At 38.8% G+C, this 18,402-nt stretch overlaps 1 protein-coding gene across 2 annotated transcripts in view; it reads right to left on the bottom strand.

Moving 5' to 3' along the window:
* Positions 1-18,402, bottom strand: part of man1a1 (mannosidase, alpha, class 1A, member 1) — a 153,411-nt gene that overhangs the window by 7,307 nt on the left and 127,702 nt on the right. The window contains exon 12 of one of the 2 annotated variants that reach the window (XM_044168928.1): positions 6,661-13,605. The exons of the other annotated variant lie outside the window; for it this stretch is intronic. Coding sequence (XP_044024863.1) covers positions 13,479-13,605 — 127 coding nt within the window. The 3' untranslated portion in view covers positions 6,661-13,478. Of the gene's footprint in view, positions 1-6,660; positions 13,606-18,402 lie in introns of those variants that run through there. 2 annotated transcript variants of the gene reach the window in all.

Genomic DNA, 18,402 nt, shown 5'->3' with positions numbered 1-18,402 from the left:
ATTCTTAGATAGTTAACACATTTACATCATCTTAACTATCAGCACATTGCCGAACCCTTTTCTCTCACATTCAGGTCTTTGTGTCTCTCTCTGCGGTGCTGAAACATTCAAAGCAAAGCTTCTCTCTCTCTCTCTCTTCATTGTGCTGAAGAAGCTCAAAGCCCGCCGTCTTTCTCTGACAGCCTGAGTGTTTCCATCTTCCAGCCCAGAAACTGAGCAGAACACCAACAACAACCACATCAAACACCGAACCAAGCCCTTCCAAACACCCAGAGCTCTGTAGCACTGTCTTCACAACCCGCTATTAATTAAGATTATTTTTATGCCTTTATTCTAATAGCGATAGTCGAGAAAAAGAGAGGAAACATGGTAGGAGAGAGAGAGAGAGGGTCGTCACGTGCAACAAAGGTCCCCAACAGGATTCAAACCTGTTGCGGTTAACCTTTAGAGTGTATTGTTTTTTGTGCTTTTGTTTTGGTTACTTGCTTACTGGAAATATTTCTACTGATGGACTAATTGTCCTGTTTTGTTTTATTTGTAGTTTAGTAGTAGTTTAGTTTGTTTTTCTTTTTTAGGGTGTCAGTTGAGGATGCAACAACAAGATCGAAAACAACAACACAAGAAGGTGAGAAACAAGGTAGCTTGCTCATATGTACTCAACATAAAACAAATCTAGGAGTTGTGAATGTAATTTATTCACATACACAAATACTGTAGGTGTGGTTAAAAATGTAGATGCATGTTTACAGCCTTTGCTATAGCTGCTCCTAAATTATGGAACAGCCTCCACATCAGGACCTCACCTGCAATGGACACTTTTGCATTCTATTTGTGTTATTGTTGCATATATTTTGAACGTGCTCATGAATAAATTTGACTTGATTTTACTCTGCCCACCCCTCCGCTAATGTAGCCAACAGAACAGTCTGTGTAGGCTAAGCTGAACGCTGGTAAAGCACAAGTGCACAGAGAGACAGAAGAGCCTCATCCGCGCAGAGAGTGTGTAGCTGTGTTAGCAAAAGAAATGGATTTAAAAGTCATTTGGTCAAGTTTGGAGGTTTTTCAGACACCAGTGGAATTTATCAGGTTATGGCAATTTTACCACCGCGATTTTTCCTGCTTTGCATCAGGATTGGGGGGGCATAACACCCAGTGCCCCCCATAGATGGCGCCAGTGACCACAGAAATGCAGTAGCTCAGACTACGGTCGGAAGTGTTCATGGTGGATGCACATGACCTCTTACTGTAGCTGTAACATGACATCATTAAAGGACCAAAGATTCATCTCTGCAGTGTGCGTAGCATGAAAACCCTGAAGTGGTGACGACCAACAGACTCGGATGAAACATCCACTTCTTTAGTCGTGTGGCCGAGAACAAATGTATAACTTTGCAAAGATTTGTTTGTAACAAACCATTTCAAAACAGCATGAACAGACCTGCTACTACATGTGTTCAAAAGTGTTACTGCGGGGATTTCTTCTACCTCCGGGCAATTAAAGACACTTCAGTCACGCTCATCAGTGTGTCAGCCATCTGTGTTTCTGTTGTTTACCTGGTCGTCATTAGACCTCCAGAGCTCTGCTGCTCTTAACCACATTCTCATCAAAACACTTCCCCTTCAGATCTCTGAGAAAAATAACTGCAAAGATACAATAAGGAACCAGCAGGTCTCAGACCAGTAAAATATCATCTTATCTGTGTTCTTTCCCTGCTGCTGCAGTATCGCCATGTTGCACCCGGACATCAGGAGTCAAAACCTGGTGGGAGAGGAGTTTGACTCTTCACCGGTCTGTTCATGTGTGCTGTCAAACATCATGAAGCCTGTCCGTTTTCTAATAATCACTATCTGAAGAAAACAAGTTGCATTGGTGCAAACATTTATCTTAACTAACAATCTTCACACGTTCAACTTCTTCTGTTCTATTGCTGATCAAGACATTGTCTACTGTTACCCTCACTGTAAATCACTGAAGAGTCAGCGAAATGCATCAAACGTAACAGTTAAAGGTTTTTCAGTCTTTTGATGTCTGCAAGAAATTCAGAGGGAATAAACGCCTAAATTCAAAAACCAACAGAGGTGAGAAAACACAGACTGAAGTCAGTGCGAGGAAGTGACGCCTCACCTATCACAGGAAGTAGATTCTGTATTCATTTTAAGAAGCAGCACGTTCGAGACTTTGACAGTTGAGAGCGTGAGACCAAGAGAGAAGCACGATGGTTGAATTCAGATGGATTACAATGTCTTTATTTCTGATGCTGGCGTTCAGGTTTCCAGGTAAGGATACATGAAACACACATTAAATATAAAAGCATATTATAAACTGCATTAATATCACTAACGCTACTTTATTAAGTATTCTTCCTTTAACTGAGACGGCCGAGTTTTGTTTGTAACATGATGAGATTAGTTAAATCTTTGGAAACCAAAAATGAGACGCATTTGCAAACTTCTGTTGTATCTAAAATTATCTTCACACTAACTCTGAACATAACAGTTATATTAATATTTCAGTTTATTTTTCACATCTCTCTCTTTTTATCAACAGCAGCAACTTCGCAATATTCCTCCTTCACTGTCAGAGTTGGGGATGAAGTCACTTTGTCTTGTGAAAATGTGATAGATGATCAGGATAAGTGTAACAGTACTATCTGGCTCTTCAGTGCTTCAGGAAACACAGTAGCGCTGTTTGAACGTGGGCAGATTCACAAAGACGCCAAAGCTAAATCAGACAGACTGAGTGTTACAGCGAGCTGTTCTCTGGTTATAAAGAAGGTCACAGCTGTTTCAAATCACTTCAAACCGATGGAGATAATTACAGCTGTGCAGTTTGTTACATTTGGTGATGATGCAGCAACAACTACAAGAAATAAAAGGATATCAGTGAAAGTAAGAACATCAGCAGGGACAAACATCAGTAATGGAAGAAAACAACAAGGCAGTGACTGAACAGAACTACATATACAGTTAGAAAAGACATGCAGGAAAAGATTATTGACACTGACAGTTATTTCAGATAGTAGAGCTATCGAGACAGTACAAGAACACGCTAACATATGTCTGATCATCTAAACACATCTGATTGAGTTTAACACTTCGAAGTTCTCTTTTCAGTTTGGTGGTGGCTCATCACTGTGTCTGTGGGTGTTGCAGCACTCTTAATAAGTGTTGTTACTGTCAACATATGGATAAGAACTAAAGGTGAGAGCATCCACTGATAAAACTTTTACAAACAAGAAGTTAAGATGAACCTGGATTGTCACTGCGGAAACTAAACTCGACTCTTTTTTTGTCTTTTCAGGGAACAAAACACAGACGGATAAAAACACGGTGAGTTTTAAAAATGAATAATACTATTGTGATTTTATAAATTGGGGTTTTTGTTATTCACTATTAACTGTGTAGTTCTACACCCGAAAGAGAATAAGAAAACAATAAATGTCGCTGACTTCATTGTATAGAAAGTAAGTGAGAAATGTGAGCAACACAATACAACCCCACCACAAACAACAGCCTCCAAACCGACCGCAGAGTTGAACCAACGGCTTCTTGACACAATGTAATCATCTGAGTCTTGCATTGGCAGTATTTGTTGTGGGACTGCATTGCAAAGATGTTGAAGATTACCTTTATCTAAAACCTACACAGATGTGTTGCATACTTTGCAATAATGTTGCTTGCGTTGTGTCCTGGCAACAGGAACTGAACTGTGTGTTGCTAAACTGTATCTGTGCAGGGACTGAGCTTAAAGCCTGCAGGGACTCAGTCTGGTCCAGAAACCAGTCAGGACAGGGTGAGATCACACACTGCACCCGGTGCAACGTTACACTCGTGGTTTCGTTTGTATTTGTTCATTGAAATGTGACTCTTGAATCTAATTTTCTCCTGCAAGAGAGAAAAGAAGGAACTATTAAATAGAGGAGATTAAATAGGTGTAAGAGTGAGTCTAAATTGTTGCTGAGCAGCCATCATGTCTTCTCTGTGTAGGCTGAACCTGAAGATGGTGTTTCCTACGCCTCCATCAGCTACACCAGGAAGACCAACAGTAAAGCTGTCTGATGGATTATAGTGGTGTTAATGAATGAAGAATCTATTTTATCATTAAAGTCGATATATATTTATGCTTCTGATGTCAGGCTGTCAGTCTCTGTGGTCCAAACCTAAAGGCCAGGTTGACATGAAATCTCCTGTGAATATTCATGGTCACCAGAAGATGAATCCCTGCTTTGTTTAGTTAATTTCAATATGCATGTCCACCATTTTCTATGTTTTATTATAAACTGTGGTTGATGGAACACCTTTTGAGTGAGATTGATTTTTTTGTGCTTAGTGTTTTCAGTGTTTACCTGTCTATGGTCCGCACCTGCTGCCACGCAACTGTTTTAAATGTCGGTAACCCTCCTGCACTCGCTTTATAGTTCCTCTGGTTTGTTGACCTTTTAACTTTATGCACATTACATTCACATTACAGTACCTACATGAGCAAACAGATAAATGATGACGCGTAGCTTTTGTTTCATACGTCATACTCATAGTTTATTTAGTATTTTTGGCAGCACATTTGTTTCTATTTGTAGCGCACGCTTTAGTTAAGTTGTTCTAATTTCTATTTCTTGAAGCTGAGCTGTTAAATACAGGAAGTGGCCAATCAGGGTGTACCAAGTGCCCGCTACCTCATGGGGGGGATTGGGATTTCTTTAGAGTATATTGTTTTGGTTACTTTACTACAAAAACAACAACACAAGAAGCTTGCTCATATGTACTCAACATAAAACAAATCTAGGAGTTGTGAATGTAATTTATTCACATACACAAATACTGTAGGTTTGGTGAAAAATGTAGATGCATGTTTACAGTGGTGATTTTTGATGTTTTGGTGACGTGGCAAACGCCCATGGGTGTTTATGTTTATTGTCCCATTCTCTGCAGGCTGTACTTAGGAACAGTGGTAGTTTCAGCTAAATGCTAACGTCTGCATGCTAACATGCTCACAATGACAATGCTAACATGTTGATGTTAAGCAGATATAATGTTTAATAAATTAACCATCTTATTTTGGTGTGTTAGCATGCTAACATTTGCTAATTAGCACTGAAAACAAAGTACAGCTGAGGCTGATGGGAATGTCATTCATTTTGGAGGTATTTGGTCACAAATCAAAGTATCGGACACCCGTGAGTAATCATTAGCATTGATATCATTTGAAGAATCATTTTGGAGTTTGTTAATGGTTATTTGCCCAGCCACCACTTTTGATTGGCACGGACCTGGGTTAATCATTGGGGGGGAGGAGAGACACACTTGTGTTCTCTGGTGCTCCTTTATTGTTTTAAAGCCAAGCCTTCCAAGGATGAAGGAAGGATGAGCAGCATGATAATTGCACCAGATGCATCAGATCAGTGAGAAAGGCTCCAGCTGAAATCTACCAGCAGATGTTGATCCATTCTTGCCAGAAAGGAAAACACAGTATCGACATGATACAGGACTTGGAAAGCAATCAGAACAGCTTAAAAAAAGAAGTTGCTGACTGTAATGCTGTCTAATTTCTAATAAAGATACTTGGGTTTATCAACTGATATTTATTGCTAACTCGTGAACTCGGTGGACACACATTACACAAATCTGGCCCAATAGCCAGCTGCTTTAGGCTACCGAGATGCCCTCACCCTAGCAAAATCTGAGCAAAGCACAGCGAGAAGACAGGCATTTCCAAATAAAATGTTTGCCTTTCCCATCATTATTAGAATTCAAAGCCTTTTCTTTCTTAGAACAACCAGAAGCTCGGTGACTATAAATGCCAGAGCAATTAAATTCGGTACTATCTCTCCCACTCATACCACACGGGTTACTTCTTTTACTGACTGAGGACAAGCGACCTTTGTGCTGGAAGCAATGGGATGCTAAGCCGCCCAGGGGTTTCTGGGTGTTTAGACATCAGGCTTAAGTGGTAATGTTGCCAGAGGGTGGGCTTTGTACATGTATGGAGAGTTTAAGACCAAATATATAAAAAAAAAACCTTTTAGAGTTTGGAAGAGGCTGCAGGAAGCAGTTTGTGAGCTTAAATCATTATAAAAACCACATCCATGATTAAAAAAAAAATATATATATATATATATATAATAAGCAGGATTTCAAGTGAAAATAAATGCCATGGTGATTCTCCGGGCAGTGAAAACCTAACTCGTGATCGTATGGTCCTCTGCTGCCCTCTGGTGGTAATCAGGACATTGTGCTACACTCAGTCCTCTCCTTGAACTCAATAATCTGAGAGTTTGGACAACCTTCAGTGGTGGAGGAAGGATTCAGTTCCTTTGCTAATACCACACTGTGAAGATAAAGCAGCAAATCCTCACATTTGAGAAGCTGGAACCATGAAATGTTTCCTTAAAAATGACTGACTAATCATTTCAGCTGTACTTAAAAACTAAAATCTTAATTTGTAAAGTAACTAAAGCTGTTAAATAATTGTAGTAGAGTATTTTTTTAATCCCTCCCTTATATATATCCCTCTGAAATGTATTGGAGTAGAGGTAGAAAGTGGCATTAAATGGAAACACTCAAGTAAAATACAAGTACGTTCCTCCACTGCAACACCTTGTAGTCTTTAGATCAAGATAAATTACCAGGGTGACCTAAAAAAAAAAACACACACAACACAAATCCAAAACCACCACTTATTAAAAGTTTTTTTTATTCACAATAGAAGTGTAACAAATATAGTTTATTAAAAAGTCTGCTGCTTATTAATATCATTTTAATCCATAAGCTCAGAAGATTTTTATATAAATGTAGAACGGCTCATTTGCCAGAATGGAATATTTACATTTTTTTTTCAATAATAATATTAACACAATAAAACAGATTTCCCCACAAAATTAAAATATTGCATATAAACGCAAAGTAAACTATGTGCAGTGGAATGATTATCAGCAATATTTTGTACAGATACATTTCTGAGGTTGGTTTCACGCATTTAAACCTTTAAAGGGCAACGCCAACCATTTTAAAAATTCTGATTATTTGCGTCTCAGGACAGGTCAGCCGTATTTACTGATTATGCGCCACTTGTGAAGAACAGTAATGTCAGTGTGATGTGAAAAGTGGTGCATTTTCAAATGGACTGATTTAATTTTGAATTCCTAAAAAGGGTGGCATTCCTCTTTAATACACAACAATAGAAAAGCATTGGAACACAACAGATCGTCAACACAATATTCAGAAAATCACCAAAAACAATTCAACCTTTTTAGAAAAAATAAAATAAAACAAATAAAGTCTGCATTTGGAAATGAGCAGATGCCTGATGTCACACTATGTAAAGCTAAAGCTGACCTTACACTGACGGCTCACATGATAAACCAAATACATTCTGCATTTCCTTCCTATTCGGGTAGTGAAACGACCGGATCCGAGTGAAAAAACAACAGCTTTTTCAGTTGAATCCAGGAGGGCGCCTACAGAAGTAAATCCAACCAAACGTGGAGTCTAGTGTTGTTTCCCAGCTATGTCTAAAAAATCTGACTTCCTACTGGGGAAAATTCAGTGGATCAGCCCTTTGAGTCTAAATTAAAAGTCAACAACCTGACTGGTGTTTCTAAGCCTCCACGGTTTCAAAATACGGGGTTGCAAGTCTACACACAGTTACTTTAACATGTTTATTTTCCCCAAAATGCAATTAAAATCTAATTTCAGACTGTAGGATTGCACTAACAAACCTTAACATGGGGAGGGAAACGGCTGAACTACATCCTCTACAAGGAAAACATGTTCATTCAAATGACCATTAATAAATGTTTGAAAAATTACCAACTCACATCATCATACTTATTATAGGAAAAAACAGCAAATATAACCCCCACCATTACAAAAATCTTTGTAAGAATACAAGTTTAATCTGTAACCGAACAAAGATAATCAGAATTAATAAAGTTTGACTTCAATCAAATCCTGGCAGCATCAATATCTTAATGTTGCAATGTAGCCTAAAATAGACATTTTTTTAAATTAAGTTCTGTATGGATTTTTCAAACCATTTGTTTCTCAGGAAGGAACGCTATCACCAGTGGTCGACTCCATCATTTCCACACGCCAGCTGGCAACTTAAACTAAAATACACTCAATCATCACTGAAATTGCATTAACTGCTGCATTATATTATATTCAATTATCTTATGCTTTGCCAAAAGATTCATTTGACTGCCTGAATAAAACTAGCATGGCACGAGCTGTTCCCTTAAAAAGGAAAGTCATTTTCATTGGTCACCAGCTCAATATTTACCAACACTAGGTTGCAACTTGGCCATTTTTTTTAATTTGCAGGATAAAATCCCATTTATAGGGCAGAAATTAAAAACATTAAAGTGTCTTTATAATGGACACTGAGCTACATCATAGCTGTTTTCTACAATCTGTAAAAATGTCTTTTTCCTTCATTACCAGCGTTCTCTGGCCCTATAAGGTCAACACACATCTCTACAAGCTGATATCAGTGACTCAGTGTCCATGAGCTTGTCATACATAAACCAAAACACTGATGAAGCAGAATCATGTAACTATGGGATCCATAAATACAACAGGCTCATCATGAATCATCAGAAGCAGAAGGTAAACGACTGCAGAGTACTTTAAATCTCTAGCCGTTAGTTCAAGACTCAGGTTTCTGACTATGTGTCTCTCTTTCTCTGTATTCACATCAAGCAGCTTCAGTGTCTTAACACTATACTGTACGATGAACACATATTATATTATTATGCTATAAAGCTGAATATTCCGATATGTCCATGTGTATGTGTCAGATCCTCAGAATAATAAATGACAATAAAAACGAAAATGTGTGTCTACCATGTGCTGATACACGTCATGTGGCAGATTTGGATCATTTCCTACATTAACGGCATGTCGTCGCTGCATTTAACAGCCATCAGAAACGCGAACAGGCCCATCACACAGGAAACTGCAGACTTTTCTCTGCCTGCTCACATTACTTCAACTTTTTGTGCTTTCCAAGATAAAAGACAAAACAACAACAACAGCACAGAGAAGTGAACACACGAAGACAAAAATGCATATAAAATATTCTTCACTTCACATTGGATGGTACATTCATACAATTCCTGTCCTCCTGTAAGGTTGTTAGATTGACTCCCAGGTGGTTTCTTTGGCCCTTTCTCTGGCATTAAACCACATTTTTTTTGCCATCGCAAACATCACTTTAAAAAGGTACCATGTGTAGCATTTTTGAACACCTAGAATTTAGTGGTGGTACTATTGGTGGTGTAATTACTATAAGACCAATGTGGAAGCTTAACAGCTCGTTATTGTCATCACTGATGTTAAAAAATGCAAGACCTACGGGACCTTTACAGACATCACTTCAGGATGTGGGTAGATAAATGCAAATACCCACAAAAAGTTGTGAAGCTCCATATTTAGGGTCCAGTCACGAACCATTACATCCACAGCGCCACCTGGGGGTCAGCTCCCAAACCCTCCAAGTCCTATGTTCCTTACTACAGAATAAATTAACACAATCAGCTGAATCAACCATTATAACACAACATCACATGGATAATAAATGCCTCTGAACCAACTCTAACGAAACAAAACACAGATTAAACACGAAGACACGGTCGTCTGTACAGTGATATAAAGACCATGGAGGGATTTGTCACAGCTCAGAAACTTAAAACTATATGAAATTTGAACCGGCAGGCCTACTGACTGATATGACTGCGTTGGCCATTACGCGGGTAGGGCATATTCTTTATTTTATTTGATCTTTTTAAGAAATTAAGGGAAAATTAGGGAATTTAGCAGTGTTCATTTTGAATAATTCCAACCAGGTGAGAATCAAATAAAAAAAATTACTTCATCAGGGATTTAAAAACACCATTTGCAGCGGAAACACTGTGTAGTTTAACCATTTCTTGCTTTTTTAACATGCTCAAGACTGTGAAGCAAAATCAGTAGCTCATTTGCCTTTTTCTCTGCATTTTCTCTTTAGTTTCTATAAATGTGAAGGTTTTGTGGGTTCTTCTTGTTGCAAGAGGACCTTCTTTAAAATGGGGACATAAAATGTGGAAAATATCTACTTTTGAATCCATCTGGGTATTTTTTGATGAAAATCATCACGCATACTTCCCAAATATGGTGGACTTTTCCTTTACAGACTGCTGTATAGTCGGTCTCAGTAAGTGTTTGTGTCGGCTTCATTCTCCTGCTCTGTGATGCCTGGGCCAAATGTCTTTAAACCTGCTGAGAAGAAACTCCAGTTGTGGTTGAAACTGTCACTCAGTTCAGTCAGCTGAAATAAATTAATCTACTTTAGTAAAGTATTTCAGACTGTGGATTCTGTTGTTGACTGGATTTTCTAATGACTTACCATCTGCCAGATCTCCCAGTGACACTTAAAGACAGTTTAAAGCTCATTTGTGGGAGCAGGAGTGCTGGGAGAGCTGAATGTTGGCAGAGAGAGTTATTATGCACCACCTCTGTGTCACATTCAAATATACAAGATAAAGGCTGAAACTAATGAATACTTGCCAAAGCTAATGACTGAAGCTCTTTCAATCAACCGAAGCAACAGTTTCCATCAATCAGAGGTCCAAGATACGTAAAATACGTCATTTTAAAGATCCAGATTTGGTGATTTTTCTTTTTCTTTTTTTTTTTTACTTCAATTAAGATTTTACCTTCTTTCACGAGCTGAGAAAATTCTGACCTCTTGTAATTATGCGACTCTTTGAATTATTTACTGGAATCTCAAGTAAAACAAAACAGTCGACATTTTGGAGCAAGAAGTTTTTCACAGAGAATCATCGGTGAGAATCATTTGTATATAAGTGACTATTACATAATGTTGTTGACTTGTCAGACTCCAGTCATTTAGCCCAGGTCTGGTGTGGACTGTAATTGGAAAATCCCACCACTAGATGTCAGTATAGTCAAGGATATAACTGGTGACTGGTACCTCTACTGGTTCCTGACAGATGTTGGCCAAACTAGGACTCGAGAGAAAGAATAGTATCGGCACATAAGACTTCTTCTAATTTTGAAACTATTTTATGTGATCCTCAGATAGACCTTTGGTGGTCTGATCTCCAAACTTATCACAAAGAAGCCAAGTTTTCATCAACTCTTGGGCTACTTTCAAGCCAAATTACATTGAATATCGAATTAAAAAGCAATTATCCTTTAAGCAGTGACTGGTTTGGGTATAATCCTCATCTGAGACATGGGAACGTTACTTAAAGCTCTGTGACTATTTAAAACTACTCTTTTATGTTTGTGTGAGCTGCGTATCCCTCTGACTCAACAGTGAAGGCACTAGATTAAGAACTAAACTGGATTTTATCTGGCTACAGTTCTGTGTGGTATCAGGAGAAATCTTTACCGTGAATTCCAACTAAATAACCAAGCGAGCGCGACTTTGACGAGTTGAGCTCTCACTCAACATAAAATGTACAATAACAGCAACAGTTTGTGTACAGTGACACGCCCCCCCCCCCATAAGTGGAGGATGAAGGGAACAAAAGTCTCAACGACAGAATGGTAAAGCTGTATTGAATCAGCATGGCTTCTTGTGTGTAAGTGTGTGTGTGTGTGTGTGTGTGTGAAGGTGAATTATTACAGCAAAGTCGCGTGTCCACGTCTCCTCATAGAGGAGAGAAGATCCTACAGCATGCCCTACTCTGGAACTGGAGGACGGAGACAAAAAGAAGCAATACAACAACAAAAAAGAGGGTTTGACCGACACACAGGTTTGCTGATGAATATGATCAATCAATATCCTCTTTAGTGGAGACTATTAGTGTCCCAGGCTGTAAAGATTCTGTTCTTACGCATGCAAATGTTCAAATTAACATTTGCTGTTAATGTTTGTGGAATATCAAGACTCCAGAACAAGGAAATAAGATAAAATGTCTTCATTTCAGAGACCTTAATCCTACAATAATATTGAGCGTGAAAATTTATTCTTGATTTAGGAAAATAAGAAATAAAAAAAATAAAAAACTTCACTCAAGGTCCACTTACTGGCTTTTTCCAGAACATTCAACTGCACCTCACAGCCTTACTCATCCATGCTCCATCACAGCTGAGCAAACTCCATCTGCCGAGTAAGACCATGAAGCTACCTTGAGGTAAGTTTTTTTAAATTTTTTTTTGCTCAGACAATGGTATCATTTACTTTCACAACCGTGTAATCATTAAAAATGAGGGTTTTTTTTCCAGTTAATACTAAATAAAATCCTGAGGGAAAAATGGCAAACTTGTAATTTAAAATAGATAATATTTGGATGGAAATGATTACACAGTTTAAAATAAAAAGTAATCAGCTTTGAAAAACCTGTATTGGTCAAACCCCAGAAATATTGGTGCAAATGTGAGAAAGAGAAAACAGAATCCAAAAAGCCATAAAAGATACAGATGAACTGATGAGATAAGCAGAAGAAGAGGAGGAACAGCTCTGTGTAAACGTCGTGGGGAGAAAGTGAAATTACTGGCAGGTAGAGAGCTGGTGTGGCCGGCCGTCCTGTGTCACACCTAACTCAGAGGGACGAAGAAGCAGTGTTCAGGTAATGGGAAAGGGGGGGGAGCAGAAGTCTAAAAGTTCTGTGGGTTTATAAAAAGAGGCTTGGGTTGTGCTGCGTCTTTCCTTTACTTACAGAGACAACCACATGTTTTTATAAAAGCAAATGTTTCTCTGAAGACAATGCAGAAGTTGGGTGGCAGCGGCACCAGCGTTGGCGCAGGGAAACCGGTTCCTATTCGGATATTAAAGCAGTACAGCAGAAGGAAAAGACGACGCAGGTGAAGTGAACGGAGCGTCCTTTTAGCTCGCTAAGCCAGCCTTGTAATCCTCAGACGAGAGCTGGAGTCTTTCTGGGTTTGGTGCCCAAAGCTCAGGTCCAAAATCCACATTAGGGAGAAGACTGATTCGGTTCTGTCAGTTTTCTCCTCCACAAAAAACTAAAACAGGCGGAGCTGTAGCTACTAACAACAAACTCACTGACGAATAATGTGATAACTGGTCATACTGTCCCTCTGAATGAGTTAAAATAAACAAAATAGTGAAATAAACTGCCACTTAATGTAATGAGATCATCAGAGAATATTTTATAATTCAAGAATATTAAAAACTCTGACGATATCACTGCTTTCTTTTGGTGAGTTATTACGTTATCCGGCAGTCAAAATGTTGGTTCAGGTCAGATGTCTGGACTCAACCAAAAGTCTGAAAGAAAAAAAAAAACCTATGCAAAAAACAAAACTGGATTCTACAGCAAGATTTCAGCGCCAACAGGCTTGAATTCTATTTTGATCCCATTAAAAATAAAAAGTGAAGTCCACTCAAGAGGCATCTGTAACCATTGGGGACTCCAAATGGCTAAACTGTTTTCAGACAGACAGCTGGAGGCTCAGGTATACAGGATCAGAGGTTCTCGCACTTGTTTTGGGTTTCAGCGAAGGAGGGTCCGCTACTCCACTTCGTTGGGTCCGTCTGTTTTGTCCTTCTTGATGACCGGCAGAGGGTGAGCCTCGGTGTTAAAGACCCAGTGGTCGAACGGTAGGTGGTCGTCGTCAGAGAAGAGCAGGAAGAGATACCTGAAGGAGACAAAGCAGGAAATAATTTTTTTAACACACCCTACAGTATTGGTGCATCAGCAGTATCACAGGCCATAATGAGTAAAATTTACTTTTACAAGATAAAAATATTAAGCACAGATATTGTGAGCTCTAGGGCTCTATTTTCATGTTGGTACTACAGGCATGCACAAGCAGCGCTCCGACAGGGTGGTATTTTCATGAACTTATATTTCACTTTGCCTGTCTCTGCGGTCTTTTGGTACCAAACCCAGCGTGCACAGCACATGGGTGCAAGTTTGATTGAAATAACGCAAAAGCCAGTTGTTGTTGTATTTTGGTTGAAATTGGACGTCACACTAAGAATTGATGCCTCAGAACTATGTCTGTCTGCACAAAGTCACTCTGCAAGGAATTTGGTGATTCTGTCAACCAGTCAAAAGCAATACTTTGACTGTGCCACAGTTATGGAATAATGCTTAAAAGAGAATGTATGTATATATATATATATTTACTGTCTACATTACCCACAAGGCAACCTGACTATGAACAGTTCGTTCAGAGATTCAGGTGTGGTATGCTAGTAGCGGCTAATGTAGCCTTGAGACTCTAGCCTGCAGCAGAGATGAGGAACGGCTACAGAGGTCTGGTAAACGCACTTCTTTCTAACTCCACACCCCCAGATTTTTTTCCCATTTTTAAACTTGTAATCTTCAGCCCCAGCCGATGCTAACTCAAGTGACATACTTGAGGCAATTTATCAGATTTTGCGCAGCTCCCTCTGGAGACACAAAAGGCTTTATACCATTTTTAAAAAACAAAACAGTAGCAGTGGAAATGTCTAATTTTTCCTAATTTTAATTCAACACTTGCCAACCAGAGGATTCATGCAAACTACAACCACTGATGAAAACGTGAGATGCAGTTGAAAGCTCTGGAGAAAGTGGACCTTGCTATAAAGTATCCAGCGTAAAGTCACAATTGTAACTCTGCTGTAGGCTCCACCTGATTATCTGTTTTTATGCGGTACAGACAATTTATCAGTTCCTAGATAAAAACTCTTTCAATGAAATCTTGAGGGAAAACAGTGTTTTGATTACATAAAATCCTGTCTTCATTTCTTTATAAAGATGACTACACTGTTTACTGCTCAGTGTTTTAGATATTATTTTGAGTTGTGTTCAGCTTTTGCAATATTTATCAGCAGTCCTGCCCAAAAAAATATGAAACAGATGTGGAACTGAGAGGGATGGGTGCGGCTCAGACCAGTTTATGAAACCTGAAGTGATGAAATTCTGTGGTTCAATGTCATCAGGACTTATGAAACAGCCCCTAAATAACATTATAAATTAAAGGAGTGGTATGAAAAGTAAGTAAATAAAGTGAGTTTTAGGACAGTTGCTCATCACATCAGATTTCATCATGAAGAGTAGGAAAAAGAGAGCTCAATAAAAAGAAAGCAGTTCTTTCAGGAGAATCTGTGTTTATGCAGGAGAGAGAGGAGAAAATTCAGAAAATGCAACTACAAAAAACAGACAACCTCAAAAAATGTGTCTAATGATTCAGCAGAGGAGCTGGTTGTCCACAAAGCCCTCAACCTCCACAAGTCCCCCGTCCTCCCCCTGTCCTCCTCCGCCTGCCAACAAACCACTAGAAAGCAGTGAGTGATTGTAAGGCAGACAGCAGTGTGAAGTATGGCCGTGTTGTTGGCAGCAGCGGGAAGATGAATACCCGAAGTGGCTCTGCATGATGCCAAGATCCCAGAGTAACATTAGGAGGATTAGACTTATGGGTTTGCTGCTAAATGGGATTGATATTTTCTGAGTCCAGTGAGGTCTGTCTCTGATGTCATGGATATGATGCGGCTTGACTGATGAGGTAATTATTGTGTTGCTGTCCAGGCTGGTGGTCAATTACACTCATATTTTTCCTCTAGTTGTCTGTGGGAGGCTGAGACTTGTTCTTTTTGTACTGCTTCTCCTGGAAACATTTTATCACACCTAAAAAAGAAATCCATAGCTCATTTTGACTTTTTCATGTTGGACAAATAGGATTTTTTGACACTGATCAACAGAAAAAACAAACTTTTATCTTTATGTCACAACCTGGGGGACCTGCAAAAAGAATCCAGACATCTTACTTTGAGTGTGTTTGTGTGTGTGGTGTAATCATGAGCAGAGGTGACGCTTGTTAAAATTTACTGCCTATAAAAAGGCTGCATTGGACGGCACCTCGCTCCCATCAGGCTCTGTTAAGCTAACCTTGACTTCATGTCAACAGCTGTCTGGTGTGGGGGGGGAAGACAATAGAAGAAGAAGAGGAGAGGAGGATGTAAACGGGGGAGGGAGAGATGGAGGATGCAGGAGAGGCCATAAAAATTTCAAGTAAAAGAGGCTTTGCTGTTACATCACAAATCCATCCAGCAGAACTGAGGTCCAGTGTTAAACCGGTTCATGGATTAAATACAATCTCCAGTACAAGAAGCAGGCTTTTTTAATGAGATGCCTAACATGCCATTAAAAACTATTTCTAACATACAGCTTGTGTGAGATGTGGTTAGCTCCCCAACCAGCTGTTAATATCCAAGCAAAACAATCAATTAGAGGTATCAAATAAACAAACGAATCAACAAAACAAACCAAGCTGAAGAACACTGTTGCTGAAACATCAGCTCATGGAATAAAGTCTACGCTAGATATCTGTCATTATAAAGTGCTCCTGCTTTCTTTACAAGTTATTATACTTGTTTTCTGCCTAAAATAAACAAAATATGTTTTATTAGTTTCACTTCATATTTTCTTTCACACTTCCAAAATGATTACATTTGGGGCTGAAACAATTAGTCGATTAATCCATTAGTCGACAGCAAATTAGTCTGCATCTATTTTGATATTAATTGTTAGTCTAAATAGTTTATCTTAAACAAAAATGCCAAACGTTAATACTTGCTGGTTTTTGTAGTCTATAATAATAAATTGGATATCTCTGGGGTTGGGACTTTTGGTTGGACAAAACAAGACGTGTGAAGACGTCACCTTCTACTCTGGTAAACTGAGATGCTTTCTAAGACCAAAAGATTAATCGATTAGTAATTGAAAATAATTGGCAGATTAGTCGATAATATAAAAATAATCATTGGATGCAGCCCTAATCACATTTTAAAATGAATGAACACATGAATATTTTAATGCCAAAACCCCCCAGCAAATATTGCAAATGCGTATGTAGCTAAAAAACTGCACATTACATTTATATTTTTTAATTAAGATATGTGCAATAATGTGTAAACCCTAAAAAGAAAAAGTAAATCCTTTCTGGCTAAAAAGCATCGGGTAAAAATTCCCTTTAACGCTTTTTGTGTTGTAACCACTGTGTGGGCAAAAGTGTGGAAAGTGCAATTTCAGCCACATGATGGCTCCTCATTCCGTAATAAACTTAATAACTTCCAGTAAATAACAGCATTACATCTGTTTTTTTAATATATATATGAGCTTGAAATTCTGGCTTGTAATATCAGCTAAAATGCTAATACAGAACCTGAAATAAAAAACAAACAAATTAATTTGGGCAGCTGTGACTTTGCCTGGGTTGGCTGCTCTAATACAATCAACATATGAGAAATACGTATAACATATTAAAGTGGAATTTTCTCCATTGTTTTCTCCTTTGCATGTGCAGACACAAAGAAGCCACAATCACACGCATATAAAAGTACACACAAATGTGTGTGTACACACACATTCACACTTGTTTAACTGTAGTTGGGATTTGTCGTCATGGTTTAAACAGACTGTCTTCCTGAACGCAGTTGGAGAGCCATCTGAGAGGGAAAGCCCTATTAGCCAACAGACATCACACTGTGTGGCTGACAACACATTTAAAGAGCCACTTGTAGCCGCACGTTCACACCCTCACACACACATTAACACATACAAACTCAGACAGGCACACGAGGGCAGTTAAGTAAAAATATCAGGCGACCATTAAGAGGAAGTGAGAAGTAGTAGCTCCCTGTGGTATGTTGGGACATGTGGTGTTTTTCACAGTTTATGTCTTTCTCTACTATTTAAGAACTGTCTAGGCACGGGTAGAGTTAGAGCAACCTATGAGTATATCAACCCACCAAAAAACCTCATGATCTTGAGCAGTGCTTTTGGTTTATGACCCCTTAAAATGAAGCAATGGTGGGGTGTCCTGGTGGTCTAGGGGTTTAAGCCGCAACGTTCCCAGTTCGAGTCCAAGGAGGGAGGGAGCTTTGTTATATGTCACGCTCTCTCATTTCCTGTCAGATCTCCACTGTCTACTATGTGATGAAGTGGCCCCACCACTTTTCTCTTATAACATCCTCAGATTGTTTTAACAATTTTTAGAGGCCTAAAGAGGTAAAATTATCTACTAAAAAAAGCCATGATGAGAGAAAAGGCAGAGAAAATGTTGATATATTTATTTGATTTAATTTTGTTGTGTAGCAGAGCTGGGTTTCTTTTGTTTTTGCTACCCTGTTAACCATCTCACAACACTTGTAACTGCTTGAAAAGATCCCAACCTCAGGCTGGGAACCACTGATTAAAAGCTGATATTCAAAAGTACTAATTCTGACCTATTATATTAAGTATATTATGATTAATTTACTGTTCTTAGTGGCAGCATGTGTCTGACAGAGCTACAGTGTACCACTATCACAGAAATGATTTTGGCACCAATCCTCTGGTCAGATATTGGATGTCCAAGAGACAAAAAGGCCAAGATATTTGGATTATTTTAAAATTCTTTTTACTCTTCATTCTGTTATCAAACTTTGTCTCATTTTTCATCTTA

The sequence above is a fragment of the Siniperca chuatsi genome, linkage group LG16, assembly GCF_020085105.1.
Source record: "Siniperca chuatsi isolate FFG_IHB_CAS linkage group LG16, ASM2008510v1, whole genome shotgun sequence".
Classification (NCBI taxonomy): Eukaryota; Metazoa; Chordata; class Actinopteri; order Centrarchiformes; family Sinipercidae; genus Siniperca; species Siniperca chuatsi.
The sequence above is the reverse complement of the archived record's forward strand: the minus strand, read 5'-3'. Positions and strand labels throughout refer to the sequence as shown.